This window comes from Somniosus microcephalus, chromosome 16 (assembly GCF_052327205.1).
Source record: "Somniosus microcephalus isolate GS21.2 chromosome 16, FLI_Smic_1.0, whole genome shotgun sequence".
Lineage (NCBI taxonomy): Eukaryota > Metazoa > Chordata > Chondrichthyes > Squaliformes > Somniosidae > Somniosus > Somniosus microcephalus.
The window spans coordinates 74,226,870-74,251,421 of record NC_141002.1 but is presented as its reverse complement, the minus strand read 5'-3'; the positions used below and the strand labels follow the sequence as shown (position 1 = coordinate 74,251,421).

General features: G+C 41.8%; 1 protein-coding gene across 1 annotated transcript in view; it reads right to left on the bottom strand.

The window, feature by feature from the left end:
• The window catches only part of otogl (otogelin-like), a 237,127-nt gene that overhangs the window by 198,616 nt on the left and 13,959 nt on the right, over window positions 1-24,552 (bottom strand). The window contains exons 5-13 of the mRNA XM_086009727.1: window positions 23,100-23,305; window positions 18,230-18,357; window positions 16,796-16,902; window positions 16,550-16,656; window positions 15,172-15,297; window positions 12,528-12,636; window positions 12,227-12,273; window positions 10,522-10,667; window positions 3,921-4,053 (exon numbers count right to left, since the gene is read on the bottom strand). Of these exons, the coding sequence (XP_085865853.1) occupies window positions 3,921-4,053; window positions 10,522-10,667; window positions 12,227-12,273; window positions 12,528-12,636; window positions 15,172-15,297; window positions 16,550-16,656; window positions 16,796-16,902; window positions 18,230-18,357; window positions 23,100-23,305 (1,109 nt within the window). The remainder of the gene's footprint in view (window positions 1-3,920; window positions 4,054-10,521; window positions 10,668-12,226; window positions 12,274-12,527; window positions 12,637-15,171; window positions 15,298-16,549; window positions 16,657-16,795; window positions 16,903-18,229; window positions 18,358-23,099; window positions 23,306-24,552) is intronic.

Here is a 24,552-nt window from a genome sequence, read left to right as displayed (position 1 = left end):
CACATAATTTAGAGATCTCATCTTTGAAAAAAGTATGCCATTTTATGAAAGAAGTGTTTTCAATTGTCAACTAGTACAATTATTTTAGGAAAGCCCTACTAGTCGGATACTAACCAACAAACCAGAAAGGTTTGCTATGGGAAAACCTTCCAAGAAGCCATGATAGAATAGGGTTGACACTGCCCTCGACCGTGTCAGTTCTATCTCCCGCACTTCTGCCCTCACCCCTGCCCCTCCCTCCCGGAACCACGATAGGGTTCCCCTTGTCCTCACCTTTCACCCCACCAGCCTCCACATTCAACGGATCATCCTCCGGCATTTCCGCTACCTCCAAAGTGATCCCACCACCAAACGTATCTTCCCCTCCCCTCCCCTTTCAGCATTCCGCAGGGACCGCTCCCTCCGAGACACCCTAGTCCACTCCTCTATCACCCCAAACAGCCCTTCCCCTTCGCCTGGCACCTTCCCGTGCAAGCGGAGGAGATGTAACACCTGCCCCTATACCTCCCCCCTTCCCACTGTCCAGGGCCCGAAACACCCCTTCCAGGTGAAACAGCGATTTACTTGTACTTCTCGCAATCTAGTATACTGTATTCGCTGCTCACGATGCGGTCTCCTCTACATTGGGAAGACCAAACGCAGATTGGGTGACCGCTTTGCGGAGCACCTCCGTTCAGTCCGTAAGGGTGACCCCGAGCTTCCGGTCGCCTGTCATTTTAATTCACCGCTCCATTACCACTCGGACCTCACCGTCCTTGGCCTCTTGTATTGTTCCACGGAAGCTCAACGTAAACTCGAGGAACAGCACCTCATCTTCCGATTAGGCACTCTGCAGCCTTCCGGACTCAATATCGAGTTCAACAATTTCAGATCATAAGCTCGGCCCCTATTTCATTTTTTCTTGTAATTTCTCCACTCCTTTCCCCCCCCCCCCTTTCCTTTTGTTTCTCTCTCACACCTGGTAGTTATCTCTTGCCCTGCCAGTACACTTTACACCTAATCTCAGCCTATTACCATCTCATCTAGCTTCTAATCTCTTTTACTTCTTTTGTTTCTTTTATTCTTTTGTCCGATCGCAGCCCTGCCTTCGATCTAGTTTCTTTTCTTTCCAGTTTTGAAGAAGGGTTTGACCCGAAACGTCAACTCAAATTTCTCTCCACGGATGTTGCCTGACCTGCTGAGTTTTTCCAGCATTTTCTGTTGTTATTTCGGATTTCCAACATCTGCAGTATTTTGCTATCATAGAATAGGGACCATTGGGACTGCCTTCGCCCAAATGAACATATGAAGCCAAAGGACTTATTACTTTTTATATTAGACGTATTAGCATAGATTTTCTGTTCAGGTTTGCCTGATTTATATGTACTTTGCACATTGCCTCCATTTGTGGTGGCAAGGAAAACAGGGTCTTAATTTAAATATTAATTTGGGGATGGGAACATACTGTATGCCATTTCTCAATGTTGTGCTGCACAGAATATCCATTCTTAATTATGCCCCAGTGACACTGCATGAAAAAGGCATTCCAATATGATCAACAGCCAGTGTACCCCGATTGGGTACAATTGCCAAAGTACCATCAATCCTGTCGGCAGCCCTTGCACACCTACTTTGCAATGGCAATTGGAAACTATTATCAGATGGCCAGTTGCAGAGCTGTGCCATGTGCCACAATGAGACCTGTAGTTACTAAGCAACATATGGAGGTTGGGCACCAGGATGAAACATTTGAGAGGAGAAACAAGGTGCACAGAGGACTGGGAGACACGAATAGCACTAGAATAAAGAATAGTTCAGAAATAGGAGGGATCAGACAGCGGGCAAATGCGAAGCAGTCTAAGATAGTTTTGGAGTGCATGTGCGTAAATGCATGTAGCGTGGTAAATAAGATTGGTGAACTGCAGGCACAAGTCACCACATGGCACTATGATATAGTGGCAATAACGGAAGCATGGCTCAAAGAAAGGGAGGATTGGGAACTTATTCCAGGCTACAAGGCATTCAGGAAAGATAGGGAAGGAGGGAAGGAAAAAAGGAAGTAAAAGGGGGTGGCAGTATTGCTCAAAGAAACTATTATACACTGGAAAGGAATGATATAGTTGAGGGGTCAAAGGCAGAATCTATTTGTTTAGAATTAAGGAACAATTGAGGAGCTATTACGCTGCTGGGTATATACTACAGGCCACCAAATAATAGGAAGGAGATAGAGGAGCAAATTTTCAGGCAAATTACAGAAAGATGCAAGAACTATAGAGTAATGATAATGGGGGACTTCAATTATCCTAATATAGACTGGGATAGTAGCAGTGTAAAGGGCAAAGAGGGGGAGAAATTATTGAAATGCGTACATGAGAACTTTATTAATCAGTGTGTTTCCAGCCCAACAAGGAAGGAAGCAATGCTGGATCTAGTTCTGGAAAATGAAGTGGGACAAGTGGCGCATGTTTCCGTCGAGGAGCATTAGGGGAACAGTGATCATAATATCAGGTTTAGAATTGTTATTGAAAAAGGACAAGGAACAACAGGGGATCCATTCATCTGCATATTTGATGAGACTCAAAGGATACTTCAAAATGTTATCTCTTTCCCCACACCATTTGCATTCATAACAGTACATTAAGATAAGCTGGCACATATTTCTGGGTATTCTGTTTATATTCAGTGCATCTTAGAAGTTATCAAGTAGAAACTAGAAGACTGATGATGATCTAGCCACATTACACAACAATTATTATGAGGTACAGTAGCGTAGCGACTAAGGTACATGACCAGCAATCCATGAGTTCAAATCCCACCATTGCAAGTTGTGAAACGGAATTCAATAAATCTGCCACCAGAGAAAGAGACCATGAAAATTTCCAGATTGACATTCAAAGCCCAACTGTTTCACTAATACTCTTCAGGGAAGCAAATCTGCCACTCCTACCTCAACTGACCTACAATATGATGCAAAGCCCACACTATTTGTTCAATTCTTAATGACCTCAGGGCAATTAGGGAACTCAGCTGTGATGAAGGGTCTACACCTGAAACATTAACTCATCTGTTCTCTCCACATATGCTGCCTGACCTACTGAATGTTTTCTCTTTTTTCTGTATTTGTTTGATCGTTTGATACCCTCCAAATGTCTGCATAATCTTTTGTACTGCGTTCATTCAAAGCAAATTAAAAAATTTCAGTCTGGCATATTTGCCTCTTTAATATTTGTACTGCCTATTTCAGGTGCTGTCATGAGTGCCCCATTGCAGCAGCACAATGTTATCCTCCCCAGCAGTGGAAGGCTTCCACTGAAGAGCAGAAACCGTGAGGTCTGCCTCGCATATGTAAATGATGCTGATCCAGGAAAATGGGTTGGAGTCACGGCAGCGTTCACACTCAGGAGGAAGTCCCATGGCACAGAACTGCTTTCAAACTTGATATCTAATTTTGTATTTCCATTTCGATGTAACAGAAGATAATCCTAGTCTTGCCATTAATGTGATTGCATGATGTGATTGCTTAATGATGTTTCTAGTTAGCAAGTAGAAAGATTTTCTATTTCTAGTGCATCTCTTAAATTGAAAGGGGAACCATAGAACATAAGAAAGAGGAGCAGGAGTAGGCCAATCGGCCCCTCGAGCCTGCTCCACCATTCAATAAGATCATGGCTGATCCAATCTTGTCCTCAACACCACTTTCCCGCTCTCTCCCCATACCCCTTGACTCCCTTGTAGTTCAAATGTCTGTCAATCTCCGCCTTGAATATATTCAATAGCTTTCAAATAACATTTAACATTGTAGTAGCATAATTCACATCAGCAAATATCAAGTTATTTTTGCACAGCAAGTCAGTTTGACAAATGATGTGCAGCCCTTTCTCCTGAAATGCTAATTATGCCCCTTTTACAGACTTCCATAATAGTAGAAGTGAACTAATTACCATTGTGATATGGCAGGCTAATTGCTTGATGGATGCCAAGGTGGATTTCTCCCGCTCTGGTTAGGGTTATTTGGTTACTTGTATCACTTTTGATCACTAAGGTTACTGACTGAATGCAACTGTGGTCTAGATTCTGGAAAAAAAAATTAAAAAATAAAACATGTACTGTAAGACACAAACCTGTTCATTCAATAACTTTGAATTTGGCTTTATATTGGCATATTTTATGATAAAGCAAAGATGTCATGTCACACATTATCAAACTGAATTCATCAAATAATTGACTTTAATAAACAGAAACACATATCACCTTAGAATATCTTGTGATTTATTCAGTTTTTTTTATTAAACCCATGGGCCTAGAAATTCACTTTGGGGCGGCCAGCTCGCTCGCGCCCAAAAGTTAGCGCTGGGCGGGGAGCCATTAGCGATCGTCAGATATTCAGTGTTTGCGCCCCAATTCGGAACCGGGCGCTATACCAGGGTGTGCCCACCTCCGCTTGGGGCGCTGACACTGAATTTCAGCACTCTTGGCGCCGCTGCGCCAGCCGCTGTGGAGCGGCAGGCTGCGGTACTGCAGGCCTCCTCCTTCTCTTAAGGGGGAGCTGCCTGCAATGGGGAGATCGCCGCTGGAGAGTGCCGGCAAATGAGCCCGGCACCACGGAGAAGTGCCGGGTTCGCGGAAAGCAGCCGGCAATGTCGCGGGGGGGGGGGGGTGGAGGAGGCCGGGGAAGGAGGTGCGGGCAGGCGGCCGCCGAAAAAGCGGCCGGCCGCACCTTCCCCTTTAAAGCGCCCCACTAAGGCTACAGCACGGCCCCGTTTTCTGGTCGCTGTTTGCGGCCGCTACTAAATATGGGGATCGGGCCGGTTTCGGGGCGGAACCGGGGCACTGCGCACACCGATGAAGTCATTGGTGCCGGCGCAGCGCTAACGGCTACCGCCGCCAATACCGCTGCGCTGAATATCAGCGCAAACTCATTTTTGGCGCAGAAGCCCTTAGGCGGTAACTGGCCGCAAAGCTGGCAGCGCCTTAATGAATTTCTAGGCCATGATCTATAAATAAAATATAATTTTTGAACACACTGTAAATGTGTTCCATGCTGTATGAGCATTGAATGGAATGGCTTTAACCCTTTTAACTCCATTAATAAAATGCAGAAAAAGCTAGAAATGCATTGCAGGTCAATCAGCATCTTGAAGAAAGGGATGTTTTGGGTGAATGCTTTTCATCAGAACTGCTTTACAGAGAAAGAGAAAGGGATGAAGTCCTTACAGGAAGAGTGGTGGGAAGAAACAAAATCCAAGAAATCATGTATATTTGAGGGCTTTTGGCAGATGTCTTTGGAACATCCAGTCCTGGAGATAGAGGCATCCATTTAAAACTGTAACCTGGCTTTTCTTTTTAAGATGTTGATAAATCAGCTGTATATTTCCATCTTTTTCTGTTTTCATTTCAGATTTCTAGCATTCAAACTGAGTTTGATAAAAATTCTACACCTTCTGGGGTAACTATTATTGTACAGTATTGAATATTTTTATGACTCCTATGTGTAATTTTTATGGTTTCCAAGTGTAATTTTGAGGAATTCCCACTATTATTTAAAATTTAAACAATTCTAAGAGAGTAATATGATTTCTCAAAAGTATACTATTGTGGAATTTAGAAACTGGTCATTAATGCTCTGTAGAATTTTACAAAGCCTGTGTGATTCAGGCTACTTTAGATTCAGCTGTAGGCGAAGGAGAACATAGGGCATCAAGCAATGCAATTGTTAAGTACCCAACATCCTTGATTGCAGCAAATAAAATACAATTTAAAAATAGATGGGGTTTTTCCAATGATGAAGGCCATCCATTAAAAAAAATTGTCTCTATGACAGGGAGGTCTTGCATCAAGATAATACTAACCTACAATTGTTTTTTTTTATCCCAAGCTGTAAATAGTCATCACAACTTTTTTCAGGGAAAAATTTAGGTTCCAAACATAAATAAGTCCTCAGAGATAGAAAAGATAAATCAGGATTGGGTGTAAACTTTTATGTGATGGAAAAGTTGATCATAACTATGGATCTATCTGATCCGGGGGTTGATATGGTTGGAACCCTGTGGCTAGCGATGAGTGACCTGAAGGAAAGAAAATTAACTATGGACATCTGCACCAGATCAGGAGGTGGGATTAAACGAAGATCTTTGTAGTTAAATGAAGGAAGAGAGAACATGAATTTTGCAGTTGTTATGGGTGACTTGAATTTACCAGAGATGAATTGGGAAAATCTATAAAAGGGTGCACTAGGAGAGAAAACATGATCTTAGACACAATATTGGATTGTTACATAAAGCAATTAACCAAGGAACCTATGTGAACAGGGTGTCATTAGACCTCATATTAAGTAACAACTAGGAGACAATAGAGCAGGTCAGAGGCAGAACACTTTGGCCACAGCACAGTTTAAGATTAAGCTAATAATGGAAAAGAGAACGAGTACAATAGAAACATTCAACTTCAGAAAGTTAGATTTTGAGAGGTGAGCTGAGAAAACTGGTCTAGAATTCACAGTTTGAAGGATCATCCTTAGAAATATTATATACAGAGTGCAGATACATACCACCAGGAAAGAAATATTATATACAGAGTGCAGATACATACCACCAGGAAAGAAATATTATATACAGAGTGCAGATACATACCACTAGGAAAGAAATATTATATACAGGGTGCAGATACAAACCACCAGGAAAGAAATATTATATACAGAGTGCAGATACATACCACCAGGAAAGAAATATTATATACAGAGTGCAGATACATACCACTAGGAAAGAAATATTATATACAGAGTGCAAATACATACCACTAGGAAAGAAATATTATATACAGAGTGCAAATACATACCACTAGGAAAGAAATATTATATACAGAGTGCAGATACATACCACTAGGAAAGAAATATTATATACAGAGTGCAGATACATACCACTAGGAAAGAAATATTATATACAGAGTGCAGATACATACCACTAGGAAAGAAATATTATATACAGAGTGCAGATACATACCACCAGGAAAGAAATATTATATACAGAGTGCAGATACATACCACTAGGAAAGAAATATTATATACAGAGTGCAGATACATACCACTAGGAAAGAAGGGTAACAAAGGCAACAGGCTGATGTAGGCAACAATGGAAATAATGTGGGGAAATAGGGCAAAAAAGAAATTGTTCCTAAATTATAAAGCTAACAGTAGCTTGGTGGACTGAGACAAATATAAAAACACGATAAAGAGATAAAATATAAAGTGATGTCAGGAGAGCAGGGAATATTAAAAGAAATAGCAAGCATTTGTATACATATAGGCCTAGAAATTCAGTATAGCCACTTTTGGGGCGGTAAAGTCGGGCGGCCGCTAAAGTTTGTGCCCGGCGCAAAGTCGAGCCCCCTTCGCCGATATTCAGTTGCATCGCCCTAAGAGGTTGCTGCTGCGCTAAAACAAGCGATGCACGACTATCATTAGGCGCTAAGCCGGCAGCCCGGGGCGCTAAAACCGGAAGTTGGGCGCAGGGCAGGTGCGGCGAGCTGCTGATTGCCGGCAGACACTCTGGCTCCGGTGAGCTCTTAAAGGGGGAGGGTGGATTTGTTTTTTGAAAGGCCGAGACTAGTGTATTTGTGTTTTTGAGGAGGGCTTCTCTCCATCAGTTTGTTATGTGGTACCGGTCTTCTTCTTCTTCTTCTCCTCCTCCTCCTCCTCCTCCTCCTCCTCCTCCCAAAGAAGGGGTGTTGCAAAACGGCTGCCTTTTCTACTGCAGGAGTGCCCTTTAATTTGCGCTCCCCGCGGCCCGCATCAGCTGAGCACCGTTCGACTCAACAGTCGCTAGGGCCGCCAGGCGCACAATGGGGCGGCGCGAGTGAAGTTCCGGTTCCGGGCGCACAAAGGGCGTTGCACGACGAAATGACGTCATGATCTGTGCGCGCAGATGAGCGCGCGCAATGACTTTGCGCCGGCGCTAAATGTCTACTGAAGTTGGGGCGAGGCGCAGATCGCACTGCGCCCGGGCGCTAAGCGCCTAGCGCTCGAGAACTACTCCTCCTAAGGCGCTAACGGCTGGCGCAGCCAACTGAATTTCTAGGCCATAGAATCATAGAAGCTTACAGCATTAGAGTGTTTCCTGAAAAAAGGTTAATGAAGCACCTTGGTAAGTATGGTAAGAGGGAATCAGCATAGAAAGGCATGATGTCCAGTTCATAACACAAGGGAATCCTACTGTTGCACCCCTGGATTACCCTATCATATACAGGTACACTATCCCTTATCCGAAAGCCTTGGGACCAGCTGAGTTTCGGTTTTCGGAATTTTTCGGATTTCAGAAGGTATTTTATAAGACTGGGAAATTTGTCGGGGGTCGGGGTCGGCGGGGGGTCGGGGTCGGCGGGGGGGTCGGCGGGGGGTCGGGGCGGGGGGGTCGGCGGGGGGTCGGCGGGGGGTCGGGGTCGGCGGGGGGGTTGGCGGGGGGTCGGGGTCGGCGGGGGGTCGGGGGTGGGGGTCGGCGGGGGGTCGGGGGTGGGGGTCAGCGGGGGGTCAGGGGTGGGGGTCGGCGGGGGGTCGGGAGTGGGGGTCGGCGGGGGGTCGGGGGTGGGGGTCGGCAGGGGGTCGGGGGGAGAAAAGAATATTGGACGGGCCGCGGTTCGGGTCGGGGGGGGTTGGGTCGGGTGGGAGGGGGGAGAAAATAATTTCGGACGGGTCGGGGGTCGGGTTGGGTCGGGTGGGGGGTGGAGAAAAGAATATCGGACGGGTCGGGGGTCGGGTCGGGTCGGGTGGGGGGTGGAGAAAAGAATATCGGACGGGTCGGGGGCCGGGTCGGGTCGGGTGGGGGGTGGAGAAAATATCGGACGGGTCGGGGGTCGGGTCGGGTCGGGTGGGGGGTGGAGAAAAGAATATCGGACGGGCCGCTGTATTGTTGGGTTCACTCTCCCGGTATCTCCTTCACACTGCCCGGCTCGGCCTGCAATCTCTTACCCAGGAGGGAACTCTGTGACCCTCTGCCCTGCTCAGTGTAAGTCGTGCACCACTCTGGTCATGTCGTGCGCACGACTTACGCTGAACGAAAAAACTTTCGGTTTTTAGAGGTTTTCGGTTTTCGGAAGTTCGGATAAAGGATAGTCTACCTGTACTTAGATATTGGGCAGTGCAGGCATGCTCCTGAACGTAAGATGCTCAAACCACTTTATAAATGACCAGCACCGCTGTACCAGAGAAATATCTAAGGCAGACTCGAAACTTGTAACAGCATGGAACCGAAAGGAAACTTCTGAAGTGGATTGAAAATTGGTTAAACCAAAGGAAGCAAAAGGTAATTGCAAATAGAGCTGCATCAGCATAGCAAGGGATGAACAGAGGTGTGCCACAGGGATCAGTGGTATGACCATTGCTGTTTACAATGAATATAAATCATTTGGAAGTGGGGAGTGAAACAGCGCTAATTGTCCAGATGACACCCTGGGGGCTCAAACAACATGGTACAGGCATACCAAATACAAAGGGAGTTGGATAGGTTGTGAAGGTGGACTGACAAATGGCTCCTTCCCAACCTATCCAAGTGCAAGGTAATGAAACTAAGGAAGGGAAATAAAAATAATTGAAATATGAACTAAATGGCTGTAGGCTACAGGATGCAGCTTAGGAGTGGGATCTGAGGGTAGTGGTGGATAGTTTGCTGAAACTAAACTTGTGGGCAGCAGCTAAAAAAGCTAATCAAATCTTGAGATGCATAGCCAGAGGGGTACAGCACAAATCCCAGGGCATGATAAAGCACTGGTATGGCCACGCAAAGTACAGATTTCTATTTGCCATACAAGAAAATTCATGGACTCAAGTTTAGAAGAGGGAAGGTATACAGGAAGTTTAGATTTAACTACTTTGTATATTGGATGGTGAGTGTGTCGAATAGACTGCCCAGAGGCAGATAATGTGGAAAAACATTTGAGGGATTGGGCAATGGAGAGGCATTAGTTTTTGAGACTGGCCAGATGGACTCCCTAACCTTTTCTGCTCCTGTACTTTCCAAAGTTGTCATGCCCAGATTGAACAAAGGATGTTCTCAACACTAAGATAGATGAAATGAATTCCAGCTTGGTTGCTGCATTTCACTGAATGAGAATTTATGTCTTTCAAGACCTTCATCAAAATATATAATCTTAATTTTTGTTTGGAATGTTTTAATTTCCTGCCCAAAAGTTCACCTAAAATGTTTCAAACACAAGTTCATGGTAACGTAAATATATTTAGAAATATTGCCATCATGAGTCATCAGCCTGGAGTAATTTATCCACATAATGAAGTAATTCAGTTTAAAATGACAGTGTCAGTGTCTGTGGAAATTACCAATTGACTAGATTACAAAGTGCTTTTGTGAAACTGGAGAATCTGTTGCAAAATGTACAATACTTAAGTGATTTGCATAAAAGTGCCAAAAGTTTTACTCGCTTATTTTCTTCAGTCAAATTTAAAAAAAAACACACATGGGTAATTTAAGAGTCAATAGGAATTTTAATCCTGCATTATAACTTTTTCAATTAGAAGAAGAATTTTTATTCTGTTACCTGACCACAAGGCACATTCTGTAATGTCACAGAGAACTTGTTACTTCTGCGGCTCTTTGCAAAGATGTACTGGCAGGTGCCAAGAAATGTAAAAATCCGACCATCAAAAGTAGTAAAATGCATGTCTCCTATGACTGAGCATTCAGCTAAAAGAAAGAAGTATTTGTTACATTTTTTGGGGGAATTTCAAATTTTCCAAGCATAGAATGAAAGAACTTGCATTTATAGAGCATCTTTCATGTCCTCAGGCTATCCCAAAGCACCTTACAGCCAATTAATTACTTTTGAAATAATCACCATTGTTAGATAGCCAAACACAGCATCCAATTTGCACACAGCAAGGTCACAAAACATCAAATTAGATAAATCACCATTTAATAAAGTTGTGGAATGAATGTTGGCTGGGAAACTGGAAGAATTCCGTTGCTCTTCCTCAAATAGTGCCAATGAATATTTTGCATTTACCTGAACTGTGACACAGGGCTTTGGTTTAATGTTCAATCCAAAAGATGGGACCTCTGACAATGCAACAATTCCTTAGCACTGCATTGAAGTGTCAGTCTAGATTATGTGATCAAAATCCTGGAAGGGGATGTCAACCCACAACCATATGACTCAAATTGAGAGGGCTACTAAAAAGCCTAACTGACACTCAGGGCTCGATTTTGTCGGTGCTCAGGGGTCGGGTTTGGAAGCGTGACTGCTGGCAAAATCAAAAAGATTGGCAGCGGGTCCCGAACCCGCTTCCAACCAGCCTCCAATCAATCTTCCTGGGAGTCGGGTCCCCGATTTGCACAGGGACCCGACTCTTAGTGGCAGGAAGAGGATTATAGCCACTTAACTGCTTGTTAACAGGTAGTTAATGGGCAGTTAAGAGGCTTTTTCCAATTTTGCCAGGTCGTCTGAGGGCTTCCCGATGTCCAGACTCCACACCAAGTAATTGTGGCGTGTTGTGAGTCTACTGTAATGTTTTTTCATTGATGACAGCTGCAGAAGTGATATGAAGGATCCAGTGGTACACTGGTGAGTTTCGGAGGTAAGGAAATGCTGGAAAAATCATTTTGAATGTTTTTAGACTTTTCTGTAGGTAATAAGGTTTGAAGTGTTTGTGTAGTCCCAGCTCATTGGGAAAACCTCACTCACCAGTGACAGATCGCTTCTGTAACCTCACCTGCAGTTGCCATCTGTTTTATCCTAAGGAGGGAGTCACTGGAGAGCCTGGGTCCAAGGGCTCACCTTTGTACAGTGATTGTCAGTATTTGCAGCAACTCAATGCAGTCAAACACTGAAAAATCAAACAAAAATGAGCATGTACCCTTTAAGAAAACCGGCAGATGATGCGTCATCAACTGACGTCAACTGACACCGGCTTTCTCTTAATTGGCCGGCAAGCCCGCAGGGCGGATTTAACAAGGTCAATTGACGCAAAATAGCGTCTGTGCGTCGGACGTCGCTGGGGGCGGGACTAGAACCCGGAAAGCAGCAGTCCCGCCCCCAATGCGCCTCTTCAGGTAAGATCACGGCCTTAGTAGAAATGTTTAAGAAAAATCAGTTTCCTTCATTGTGAAATTTGATGGGATAGTTTAAATGTGTAACTCATCATCAATCTACCTAATTAGGCAATAATGAGATATTACTCTGAACTAAACTATATTATTATTGTGTTAAACAAGCACACAAAACCTGACAAAAGAAGAAGTATTACCTGGGCAATCATTGTCTGTACAGTTCCAAACACCGCCACTGCAAATGCTGCAAACATCAAACATTCTAGTTATTGTTCACATTTAAATACTATATTTGACTTGTAATATATAAATATACTGAAGAACCTTATGAATTATTTAAATTAGAAAGGGAGAAAAATATTTAATGACTGCAAAAAGAATTAAGGGTTTAACAAATTAAACAACCGATACACAATTAAGGCAAAGTTGTTTTTACTGCTTCTCATTTCTCAATCTACATTTGGTGTCAGTAAGTTAGTCTTCTATACAGAAACGTACCACATATTGCAGCCCTCCTGTAAATGAGATCCTATAGGATAGACTGTGCCATGGTATATACATGGACAGTTAGATACTGATATACAAGTTCCATTCTCCATGACAAGTCCTAAACAAAATGAGAAATGTGTACACAAAATAATTACTCCCATGTTTCACCTTTTCTTAAATTGACACAGTGGACACAATTGGAGACTCTACAGAAACTCCGATGTGCCCACATCTCATACAAACATAGAAGACAGGAGCAGGAGTAGGCCATTTGGCCCCTCGAGCCTGTTCCGCCATTTAATGAGATCATGGCTGATCATCCAAATTCAGTACCCTGTCACTGCTTTCTCCCCATATCCCTTGATCCCTTTAGCCTTAAGAAATATATCTAACTCCTTCTTGAATATATTTAATGAATTGGCCTCAACTGCCTTCTGTGGTAGAGAATTCCATAGATTCACCACTCGCTGGGTGAAGAAATTTCTCCTCATCGCAGTCCTAAATAGCTTACCCCTTATCCTTAGACTGTGACCCCTGGTTCTGGACTCACCCGCCATCGGGAACATCCTTCCTGCATCTAGTCTGTCTAGTCCTGTTCTTTTAAACTCTAGCGAATACAAGCCCAATCGACCCAATCTCTCCTCATACGTCATTCCTGCCATCCCAGGTATCAGTCTGGTGAATCTTCACTGCACTCCCTCCATGGCAAGAACATTCTTCCTCAGGTAAGGCGACCAAAACTGCACACAATACTCAGGGTGTGGTCTCACCAAGGCCCTGTACAACTGCAGCAAGACATCCTTGCTCCTGTACTCGAATCCTCTCGCTATGAAGGCCAACATACCATTTGCCTTCTTAACCGCCTGCTGCAACTGCATGCTTACCTTCAGCGACTGGTGCACAAGGACACCCAGGTCTCGTTGCACTTCCCCTTCTCCCAATCTATTGCCATTCAGATAATAATCTGCCTTCCTGTTTTTGCCACCAAAGTGGATAACCTCACATTTATCCACATTATACTGCATCTGCCATGCATCTGCCCAATCACCCAACCTGTCCAAATCATACTGGAGTTTCTCTGCATCCTCCTCACAGCACACACGCCCACCCAGCTTTGTGTCATCTGCAAATTTGGAGATATTACATCTAGTTCCCTCGTCCAGATCATTAATATATATTGTGAATAACTGGGGTCTTAGCACCGATCCCTGCGGTACCCCACTAGTCACTGCCTGCCACTCGGAAAAAGACCCGTTTATTCCAACTCTTTGCTTCCTGTCTGCCAACCAGTTCTCTATCCAGGTCAGTACCTTACCCCCACTTACCCACTTACCCACTTACCCACTCTTATCTTGTGTCTAAATTGCTCTTCCTCAGACACAATGGCCGCTACTACTTGCATAAAAGATTTTACACAGCCTTGTCTTGCACTAGATTAAATTTGGTAGTGGTACTAAAACATATTCTTGATGTGACTTACAATGCTGGTGTTCTAAAAAAAGGTCAAAATCCAGCTGTCTTAGAGTTAACTAGTTCCACCAGCCCTTTCCCCTCACCAGTAACTGTTTAATTTAGTACCTTTAGTTAGCTAACACTAATCATTTCCTACTGTGATAAAAAAAAAGAAAAACTGTGAATGCTGGAAACCTGAAAAAAACATAAAATGCTATAAATTCACAGCAGGTCCATCAGCATCTGGAAGAGAAAAAGATCTGGGGTAGAGTTTCCGCTGTGGGTGCAATCGGCGAAACGGGTGCAAACTGCGCCCAAAATTGCACCCGTTTTGAGAAGTGTTTTTTTTCCTGGAGTTTCCGCTCAAACTCATTTGCATATCACCGAACGTAAAATCTGCCATGAAACCAGCGCAATCGGGCAGCTTTTAAAATGTAATTTTTTTTTTTAATGTTGCTTTTAAAAATGTTCCTTGATATATTTGAGAGTGGTAACTAGGTGCAGTTTGATTAATACAGCTGGAAATGGGCTCATCACAAAAAAATAAGCATTTTTAATCGCAGTGTCAATCTACTACCGGTGAGTAACCAGATTGTAAATGACTGAAAATGACGTAAAAAATATAAAGAACCATTTGCTAGTTATATTGGGGTACAGTAGTCAGTTTCTTAGTAAATTAAAAAAAAATTATATTCAAAAACTTTTAAAGCGTTCCTATTAGTATCCTTGCGCCCAAAAGAACCAGCTTAATGTTTGGAGCCTCCTCGAAGGCCCGCAAACAAGCGCAATTAGCGAAAACTCATAATGGTAATTAATTCATCCTGAGGGCATGGCCAGTTTTGTGAACGGGGCCTGCTTCGAGCGAGATTTTTTTTAAATAGCGCAAAAGGCCACGGAAACTCGAGTTGCACCGAACGTAACTTGCACTTAAAATTCCACGATCTTTTGCGCTGGTTACGCCAATTTCGGCCAAATTACACCAAAAACCAGCACAATTGAGCGGAAACTCCAGGCCCCGCTGTGTATTTTCACCATTTTATGTTTCTATGGCTGAGTTAAACCTACGTTTGTGTCTTCCCCCTATATTCAGAGCCAAGCAAATAAGGCACCTTTCACTCTGAGTCAGGGAATTATGTATAGCATTCAGACACCTAAACATTTTTTTTAAATGGACATTAAAAATTGGGTTAAATGGTCTTACCATCTGGACAGTAACAGCCATCTAGGCAGTGTAGGCTACTTCCCAAGCACTCCTTTTCAAATGTGCAAGTAGGTGGACAGCAACTAATACAATCACGGTGAACAAAACTATCTTCACACTGATCAGCTGAAATATAATAAAAATTCAGCACAAAAGTTTTGATACAGCACAATTTTGAACCTTTAAAAGAAAACCTTGCTAAAGTTAAGAGCATGAAGCAATGACTTAAATTGTGTCAATATACATTACTGCATTGCAAAATTCCTGTCATCTATGTGTGACAGTATTGTAACTAAAATGATGCACAGCTTTTATTGGTTATTCTCCTCTCCGTGTGAAGACAGTCTCCCTTTATGAAATAGTAATCAATCTTTATCAATAGAAAATAATAGTTTAATGCTACCTCGGGTATCAGTTTCATTCCATTCAGGTAATGGGACAGATGCTAACCTTCGAGTCTGGAGTGAAAAGGATTTATAATACTGCTACATGGTAGATCACTAAATGCTGGAAATCAAGATTTAACCATTACCCTGTAAATTACTAAAGGTGCTGTGGCATGAGCCTCTTATGAAACTAATTCTGATTAACAAATTAATCTTTCAAAACAATACACACAATTATACTTTCACCATTCAAAATAAATCGCCATTATACCAAGTTATTTTACGATTTATGAGAAGAAAAAATATTTCTGGTAATTAGACTCAAGTACTAGTCTGGATCCGTTTCAGGCCCAGACTCGCCATTGCTCGACCAGTACAGGCCCAAACCGAGAGACCCGAGGACCGATGCAAATTGGTTCTTGGGCCACATGCACAGGCAGCTCATCTGAGTGAAGACATCAATGAGGAGCCGCCCGCCTCGCCATAAGTCACTGGAGAGGGGTTGGAGCGGGCTACACGGTGAGGGCCGATCGCAACTCCAGCTGACGGATTCTGAGCGGGGCAGGTCACTGCCGACTGATTTATTGATGGGATCCTTCAGCGGGTGATAGGCCCCTAATTTTCATATTTAAAGGTCTTGATGCCTGTTTTAGGCGTCCTAAAATAAAGGCCCCATGAATTTAACAGTGCAACCAAACTCCTGCGCAGATTGGCCACAGGTCGCCCCACTGCTAAATTGCTATGCTTTGCACCCCCTTATACGTCTGAAAAACGAGCGCAACGCATACCAATTTACAGCCCCCTAGACTATATTAAAGATTTATGCAAAATCTGTTCTTTTCCTTAGCATTTTGATTTTACAAATTAGGTAAAATAAACTAGATTATTTCAGAATTCTTTATTTTTTTCAATAGTTTATGGAACTGTGAGAGATCATACTATGTTAGTGTGCCTTAATATTCAAAAGTAATGATATTAAAAACAAAACTCACTACAAGCAGGAAAATCATCTCTCCAGTCCATCAAGGGATAGCCTGCATGAGAACATGCTCTGGCGTACTCTGTTATTGCACGACAATGGGTTTCACTGTCATCCATCCTGTTTCACAGAACAATAAGCTTATTTACTACCTAACATTATCTAATGAATCTCTAATATTCACTTATGAAATGTAACTACTTTTTATTTGCGAAACTGACACATATCTAAAAGATTCAGTTACAAATTTAATACTTACATGCACAGATCATTAATACAACTGGCGATGTAGGAGTTAGGCTGAACGTATTCACGACAAGTAAAGAAAGGAAAACCCACTAGAACTTCACATTTTTCAATGATATTCTGAATTAAATTAAAAAGAGCAACACTGAATGAATGTTCTTGGCATTATTTCTTTTAAATAAATGTACAAAATTAATATAGCACCGAGTGTACAGAATGTGTTGACAAGTTAACTTTTGTGGTCAGAATGCAACTCTTGATTACAAAATGTAAAATAAATCAGCATGCATTGCTAAAATTCTTCCTTATGCTTTTTTTCCCTTATATTATTTATCTTCATAAAACTAACAGAATTCCCTTTAACTAATTCATTTATATATACATAATATGTAGAGTATTACTGTGTTAATTTGTATCAGGTTGGCTTAATAAGCAGTACTCTCACCTATAAGTTTAAAATTAGAGCCAGGCCAGTTAAGAGTGAAATCAGGAAGCACCTTTTCACAGATAGGGTAGTGGAAATCTGGAACTCTCCCTCCCTAAAAGCCATGGATGCTGGGTCAATTGAAATTTTCAAGATCAAAATCGATAAATTTTTGTAAGATAAGGGTATCAGGGGACATGGAGCAAAGGCAGATAAAACAGACCAGCCATGATCTAAATGAATGGTGGAACAAGCTCGAAGGGCTGAATGGCCTTACCCATTTTCTATGTCAGAAGATTTGAGCCCCACAGCAGGACTTAAGCCAATAAGCCACAACCTCTATTACATCTTCTCTTAGCATTCTCTGCTACAGTGGATATAATCCCAGTGTCTCGTGTCTCCTCATAACTAACTTTCTATGCCCAATATCATCCTAGTGAATCTACATTGCATGTTCTTTATGATTTTAATGTCCTTTCTATAATTGGTGCGCAAAACTGCATAATACAGTACTGTGGGTTTGAGCCTACTGCAGGACTTGAGCCATAAACCATAGAATTATAGATATTTACAGTAAAGAGGCCATTCAACCCATCATGCCTATGCTGGCTCTTTGCTACAGCAATACTGGGGGATTGCTGCATTATCAGAGATGCCTTTCTTTGGATGAGATGTTAAAATGAGATCATATCAATCTGTTCAGATGGATGTTAAAGATCCCAGGCATTATTCTTAGCCAACATTCCTTCCTCAACCAATACTACCACAAATAGTCACTGGTTAACTGGTTGTTTATCTTACAGCTGTTTGTAGTACATTGTTGGCACAGAATAGTTGCCATGATTGCTCACATTACAACAGTCACTGCACTCCAAAGGTTGTGAGAAGTGTTTTGAGACATTTCAATATGAGAAGGTGCCATATAAATGCAAGCATTATCATATATTATTTACTTTTATTCAAGATCATAATTTTAGAGGTCCTACAGATTTTCACCAATTCAGTAATTTAGAAGACACTAACCCTAATTGTCGCTCCTTTGTCCCGACATGGACTGTGGAAATCGAATGAAACAGATTCACATGGGGTATCAGAGGGAGACTGTGACATCCAACTGTTTCCAAACACAGCAACGTCCTCAGTCAGCATGCCTGAAAAAAGAATCAATACATTAGCATCTGGTTAATTCAATGGTTTGCAAAATTCTTTGTGTGAGGAACCCCCTGCAAATATTGATACACTCCCAGTCCTAGTTTCTGGAAAGACTGTGTCAGATAGCCCCAAAAAAACCAGTACTATCATAACAAAAAGTAGTTATCTTAGTATATAGCATAAGAACCACTGTGCTAGTGAGTCAACAAATACTGAACATAAAAATGACCATTTTTGGCGCTGTGCTCACGGTACACTCGGCCTCAGATGGACAGAAATCTGATGACCTTGTGAACGCTCTAGGATCTGTGGACCCCAGTTTGCAAATCTCTGGATTAATTTAATATGCTGCCAGCACCTTTAATGTCTGAACATGTAAAGCACTGTGATTATACAAACACACACAAAAACAAATACCTAGTTCCTTCAAAGAAATCAATCTTGTAAAACAGAATTTGATATTTATCTGAAACTAGTTTTCCCGCAACCATTTTAGCTATCCAAATATTTAAATGAACTTTTTCCAATTCCATTCTACAAGCACTGACTTAAACTTTTGTTTAATATTTTTGTATATTTATGCTTAGTTGGAGAAAAAATGGCAAAGTTGATGTATTAGATATTTCTTCGAGGTTTTAATCCAAGCCCCTATCTGCCCTCTCAGGTGGGCATAAAAGATCCCTGGCACTATTCGAAGAAGAGCAGGGAAGTTCTCCTGGTGTCCTGGCCAACATTTATTCTTCAACCAACATTACTAAAACAGATCATATGGTCATTTATCTCAATGCGGTTTGTGGAACCTTGCTGCATGCAAAATTGGCTGTCACATTTCCCTACATTATGACAGCGACAACGACTTCAAAAGTTCATCATTGGCTAGGACAGGCTTTGAGATGTAGTGAGGTTGTGAAAGGCGCCATATAGTAGCTGTTCATACCCAAGTTCTTTCTTTTTTTTTGCTTCTGGATTCCTGGTGACTGCTTTCAAGTGCTTTCATACTTATGGACATGGTTCTAGTGCACCATACCAACTTATCCATGTAATTGCTTTTTTTCAAGGCTTACAGAATCTGTGTACTTTTCCTTTCTGTTTTCTCTCTCCTCCCACAACTAGACCGTTCTCCTCGATTGGTACAACAGAATGATCTGGCTCATGACATCTCCACACTCACCTTGAATGTTACTCTTTGGGTCAATAAGATTTCAAGATGTAATAGTAGCTGTTCATACCCAAGCTGCACACTCATTTGGGATGACAGACAAGATTTGTTACTATATGTCTTCATCTTAACCATCAAGTGACGGGAAAATCACCAGCAGGCCAGTAACACTGCTGAACCATCATATTCTCAACCAATACAATCGCTTCACTAAAACCCCACCAATAGCTAGCTCCCTCTTGTTGTCATTCAGAGGCAAAGGAAAATATGAAACCTGCAGTTACAAAGAAATTGGGCAACTTCAATTTCTAATGTGAATTTAATATGGAAAAATTATGCTTCAAGATACTTTTATCCCATTGTCCTTCAGGCCAGATTAGTTATCTTAAAGCTCATTTTTGCACGGGTGAATTGGTAGATGTAATGTTAGAAAAAGCACTGGACCCACAATTGCAAATCCTATACCCAACTCACATTCACAGCTGAGAATCTCCGTGGGAATGAATATGCTTGTTTTGGCTGCATTGAAACAAAAACAAACTGGGGAGATTTTCTTTCTCATACTACCCCAAATGTACTGCATGGTGTGTCAGTCCAGGTGATATTACTGATTCTGTTCATTGAGATCTCTCTGAGTTGGGTTAGCTTTGTAGGGGAAATAAACTGGGGAAGGTATCACAAAAATAGCAGTTTGCATTTTTAATGTTTCTCTTCACCGCCATCATCTACAGTAATTATGATAACCCAAAGGAATTTGTTGTCTCTCCATATGGCTGTCCAGATGTAGTATATCTACTCAAGAAATATCTCTCATTTCTTTGATTAAACTCATATTATGCCTGCTCTTTCATTTATTACAGCAGTAGATTGAGAGGCTTTCTTACAATTAAAGTTTAGTTAGTTACTGAATACACAGGAAATATTCAAGAGCTGGAAGTAGTATAGAGAAGAGATAAATGGTTGCTCTCCAGCATCAGAGGTCAGAAAGAACTGAGATATGAGGGAAGATTAAAGAACCTGGGGCTCTTTAGCCTGGAAAGTTGGCAACAGACCTTCAAACCTTGAATCAGTAACTAAAAGATCATCACCAAAAGAACAAAGGAAGAGGTTAGGAGAATTTATGCAGAAAATTGGTAGGACATGGGACAGTGGTAAAAGCAAAATTCATAAATTTGAAAAGGAAATGGATAAATATTTGGGGGAAAAAAATAGTTCTTTGGCAGAGCACAGGCACAGTGGACTGAATGGCCTCCATGTGTGCTGTAGAATTCTATGATTCTATGAGTATAGAAAATAATAAAATGGTATATAGAAGGTAAATCTGGAACTCTACTTCAAGGGGCAGCACGGTGGCATAGTGGTTAGCACTGTTGCCTCATAGCGCCAGAGGCCCGGGTTCGAATCCGGCCTCGGGCGACTGTCTGTGTGGAGTTTGCACATTCTCCCCGTGTTTGCGTGGGTTTCCTCCGGGTGCTCCGGTTTCCTCCCACAGTCCAAAGATGTGTGGGTTAGGTTGATTGGCTATGATAAATTGACCCTTAGTGTTAGGGGGATTAAATACGTGGGGTTACAGGGATAGGGTGGGATATGTGTTGGTGTAGGGGTTACGGGGATCGGGTGGGATATGTGTCGGTGCAGGCTCGATGGGCCGAAATGGCCTCTATCTGCACTGTGGGGTTTCTGTGATTCTGTGATTCTGTGAAGGTAAGCCATAAAAGTAGGTCAAGGAGATATTCCAATCTGGTAAAAGGCTAATTTAGGACTACAGCTGGGAACATTTCTTCACTTAATCAAAACTCAGAATGAATTTCCAGGTAGAGTAATGGAGGTGAAAACACTATGGTCTTTTTCAAGAGCAGGTTGGATGACGTGATGCACCACTACAGAGTTTTTGCTATACTAAAATATAGTGGAAACAAAATATTTCATTCTGCTTACATTTTACACTGAACAAAACAGTACCTTAAATGTGTAAAGTCATAACTTACTGTAAAAACCCACAAGCGACAAAAGGTATTCAACAGTTTCACATGAAATCATCCCATTCTAAAATAAAATATTTTTGCTTTTTCTTTTAATTACTACTCTCATGATGATCAAAGCAAGGGATATCAATGTTTGTAATGGCACTATCTTCACTTTTTGCATCTAAATTCAGAAAAGCACGCTGCACTGCACTTGTTTGAGATTTCTTTTCCACACCAGCCGTGACCTCTCTGAGACTGGCATTGTGTCAATTACCACAATTTTGTGATGTGGATTTGTGCCCACTAAGAACTCAGCTGACATTATCAAAATTCATTTAAGTTCGAACACTTAGAGCTAGCATATGTTCTATAAGCATTCCCACATAGGTCCCAGTATTCTAACTGAATGGCCCGGATTTTGCTGTGATAATGACGGCGAAACTGTCAGTGTTCACTGTCATTACTCCTCTGAAAGTGACAGCAACTTCTGGAATCAGCGCCTGCGCAGATAAACACTGAACTCCAGAAGTTGCTGTTGGTCATTCCCTGCTCCTCCACAGGTTACAATGTGGAACTCCCCGGAGGCGGCAATCAATCCAAATCATAATTTCTGGCAAATACTTCCCCTATTACACTGGAATATCGCTGTTAAACCCCCCCCCTCAAAAAAAAGTTAAGGCTTGTTGAAAGAGGTGTAACTGGGTTTTTAATGGCCTATTGACTGCTGAAAAACCGTTCTGGCCCTTAAAAATTAATTCTATATTTGTGGAATGTCACCATTTTTCAATTAATATGATAAGAATTACACGGCTTTTAATATCTTTTTTTTAAGTTTATGATATTTCAGCTTCTACCTTAATTCTATGTGTATGTCCCCATCTTTATTTCGCTCTCTGTAAAATTTATAAAATGTAAATTATGATCTGTGCATTTTACTTCCTGGTTTGCTGTCTGTGAGAATCCTTCAACGTGATTGGCTGCTTAGCTCTTGATGACATCACTGTTACTGAACGCTGGAGATTCGCTTGATTTGGCACCAGATTCAAACCAAGGTCGCGAGAGCTGAAATTCACACCACAGAGATCTTTGTGGGCAGCTTTTTATGAGGTCAGCGGCGAGCACCATCACTTCGCCGCTGACTGCAAATTTCAGGCCAATGTGTTAGCCATACCATGCTTCAATCTAGCGTTTTAATGTATTTATATGACCAATAGAATGGAACAGCTTTAAAAAAATAATAATAATCTATTAACATTGAATTTAAAGTCAACTTGGTGCACTATCTACCTCAACCACATAGTTGTAAGATGCAGGCTTTCTCCTGTGATTTCCCCACATGTTAAGTTCTGAACCTTAGCCAGTCCGATGAGGTAGGCGCCACAGGGAAGGATGTACTTACTTGCTGTACTTACTACAAATAATTTTTTTGTATAAATAAACACAAGGGGAGGCGGAAGGGAATAAATTAGAGCACAAGTCAATCCAATCTCACACATTTCCTAGCAGCCAACTCAAGAGTGATAACAGGTTAGATGGTTATCTTCTGTAAGGAAACAGTGGGGATGTGGATGTGGATATAATGAAGGGGAAAATATAACTACCAAGAATTACTTACTATAACTTGCATTGAGATCATCAGACATATCTCCATTGTAATTACCACACAGACCACAGGATTTGCCTTTATGCTCTTCTGTAAGCTTGATATAAACACCAGAAAATCCGTCCCATGCCAAGGAAAATCCGAAAGTTGTTTTCACAAGAATGTAGTCAGCTAGCCTCTCAATGAATGCATGCCTAACAGTCTGAGGCAATGGTAATCTAAAAAAAAAGTTTAAAAAACAACTTACAATGATTGTAAAGGAAAATACCTCTAATGATTTCATTAAAATAATGCATAGGAACAACAATACCACACAATATTTTAAAGTAAGAAAACAGTCTATTTCTCTGAACTTCTAAAGGAGCATTTAATAAAAATGTAATGTCAAATTTGCAACTTTTTACTTATACCATGAAACTCATCAATAATCCACTGAGTAACATATATTGAGCATTACAGCATTCAACTGCCAGCTGACATCAGCCTGCTAATGTAACATAGCAACGCCACGTATATTACTCTTAATTTATTAGGGTGCAGTGTCGTTGCATAGGAATGAATCATTTTGGATTGTCAACTAATTAAGATCTACTAAGATCTATAGTAACTAGCAGATCTTCAGTGGTGTTCATCATGTATAGTCTGGAGTGCACTTGAATCTTGAGAATCTGCAGGTCTTCCGGGATGTTTACAATGCCAGGCCCCTAAGATTGCAGCAGAAGGCCCACAAATTGGGCTGGGACCAGATCCCCGCCTCTACTCCTGGAATATTGACTCTTTAACAGGGTACCCCCGATAGACTCAATCCATTTCTGGGTAACAGGGTCAAAGATACCAGAATACCAGAGTATTTGCATGGGAAATAGAGATAAATCTGCAAATATTGGAGCCAATTTTCCTGCCTCTCCCCTCCCTCCATCCTGACATCAGACAGGAGTTTCCAAGGGTGCCTATTGGAGTTGGAATTTCTATCCATTCCAAACATGGTCCCCTACATGAGAGAAGACATGGCCAGAAGAGGACGCTTCCAGGTTGAGAGTTTCCAATTCCTCAGCCTCGGTTTCACTGGACAGCTGATATGCTGGAATAAAAGTAGACATACTGCCCTCCTAGCTAGCAGATGTGGAGCACACCAGGTATCCAAGCCTGAGTCTTGGGCTGGACCACCAAAGACTTCTGCCTACCACTTGACATCAACCACAGCAAAATGTTGTAACAGGCCAGGATTGCCACAGGCTCCACAAGATTATGCTTATGAACCTTATTTCCATTAATAAGTTTCTTAGCTTAGGCAGAGTCCAAGATGGTGGCCAAAAGGATTTTCAAACAAATATTTGGAACAATTTAATTGCTTCCCCTTCTTTTCTAAATTGATACTTTTTGATGACTGCATACTGGAATTTGATTGTTTTAAATTGTCCTTAGTAGTTTCCCATTGGAAATAATATACTTTTGATTTATATAT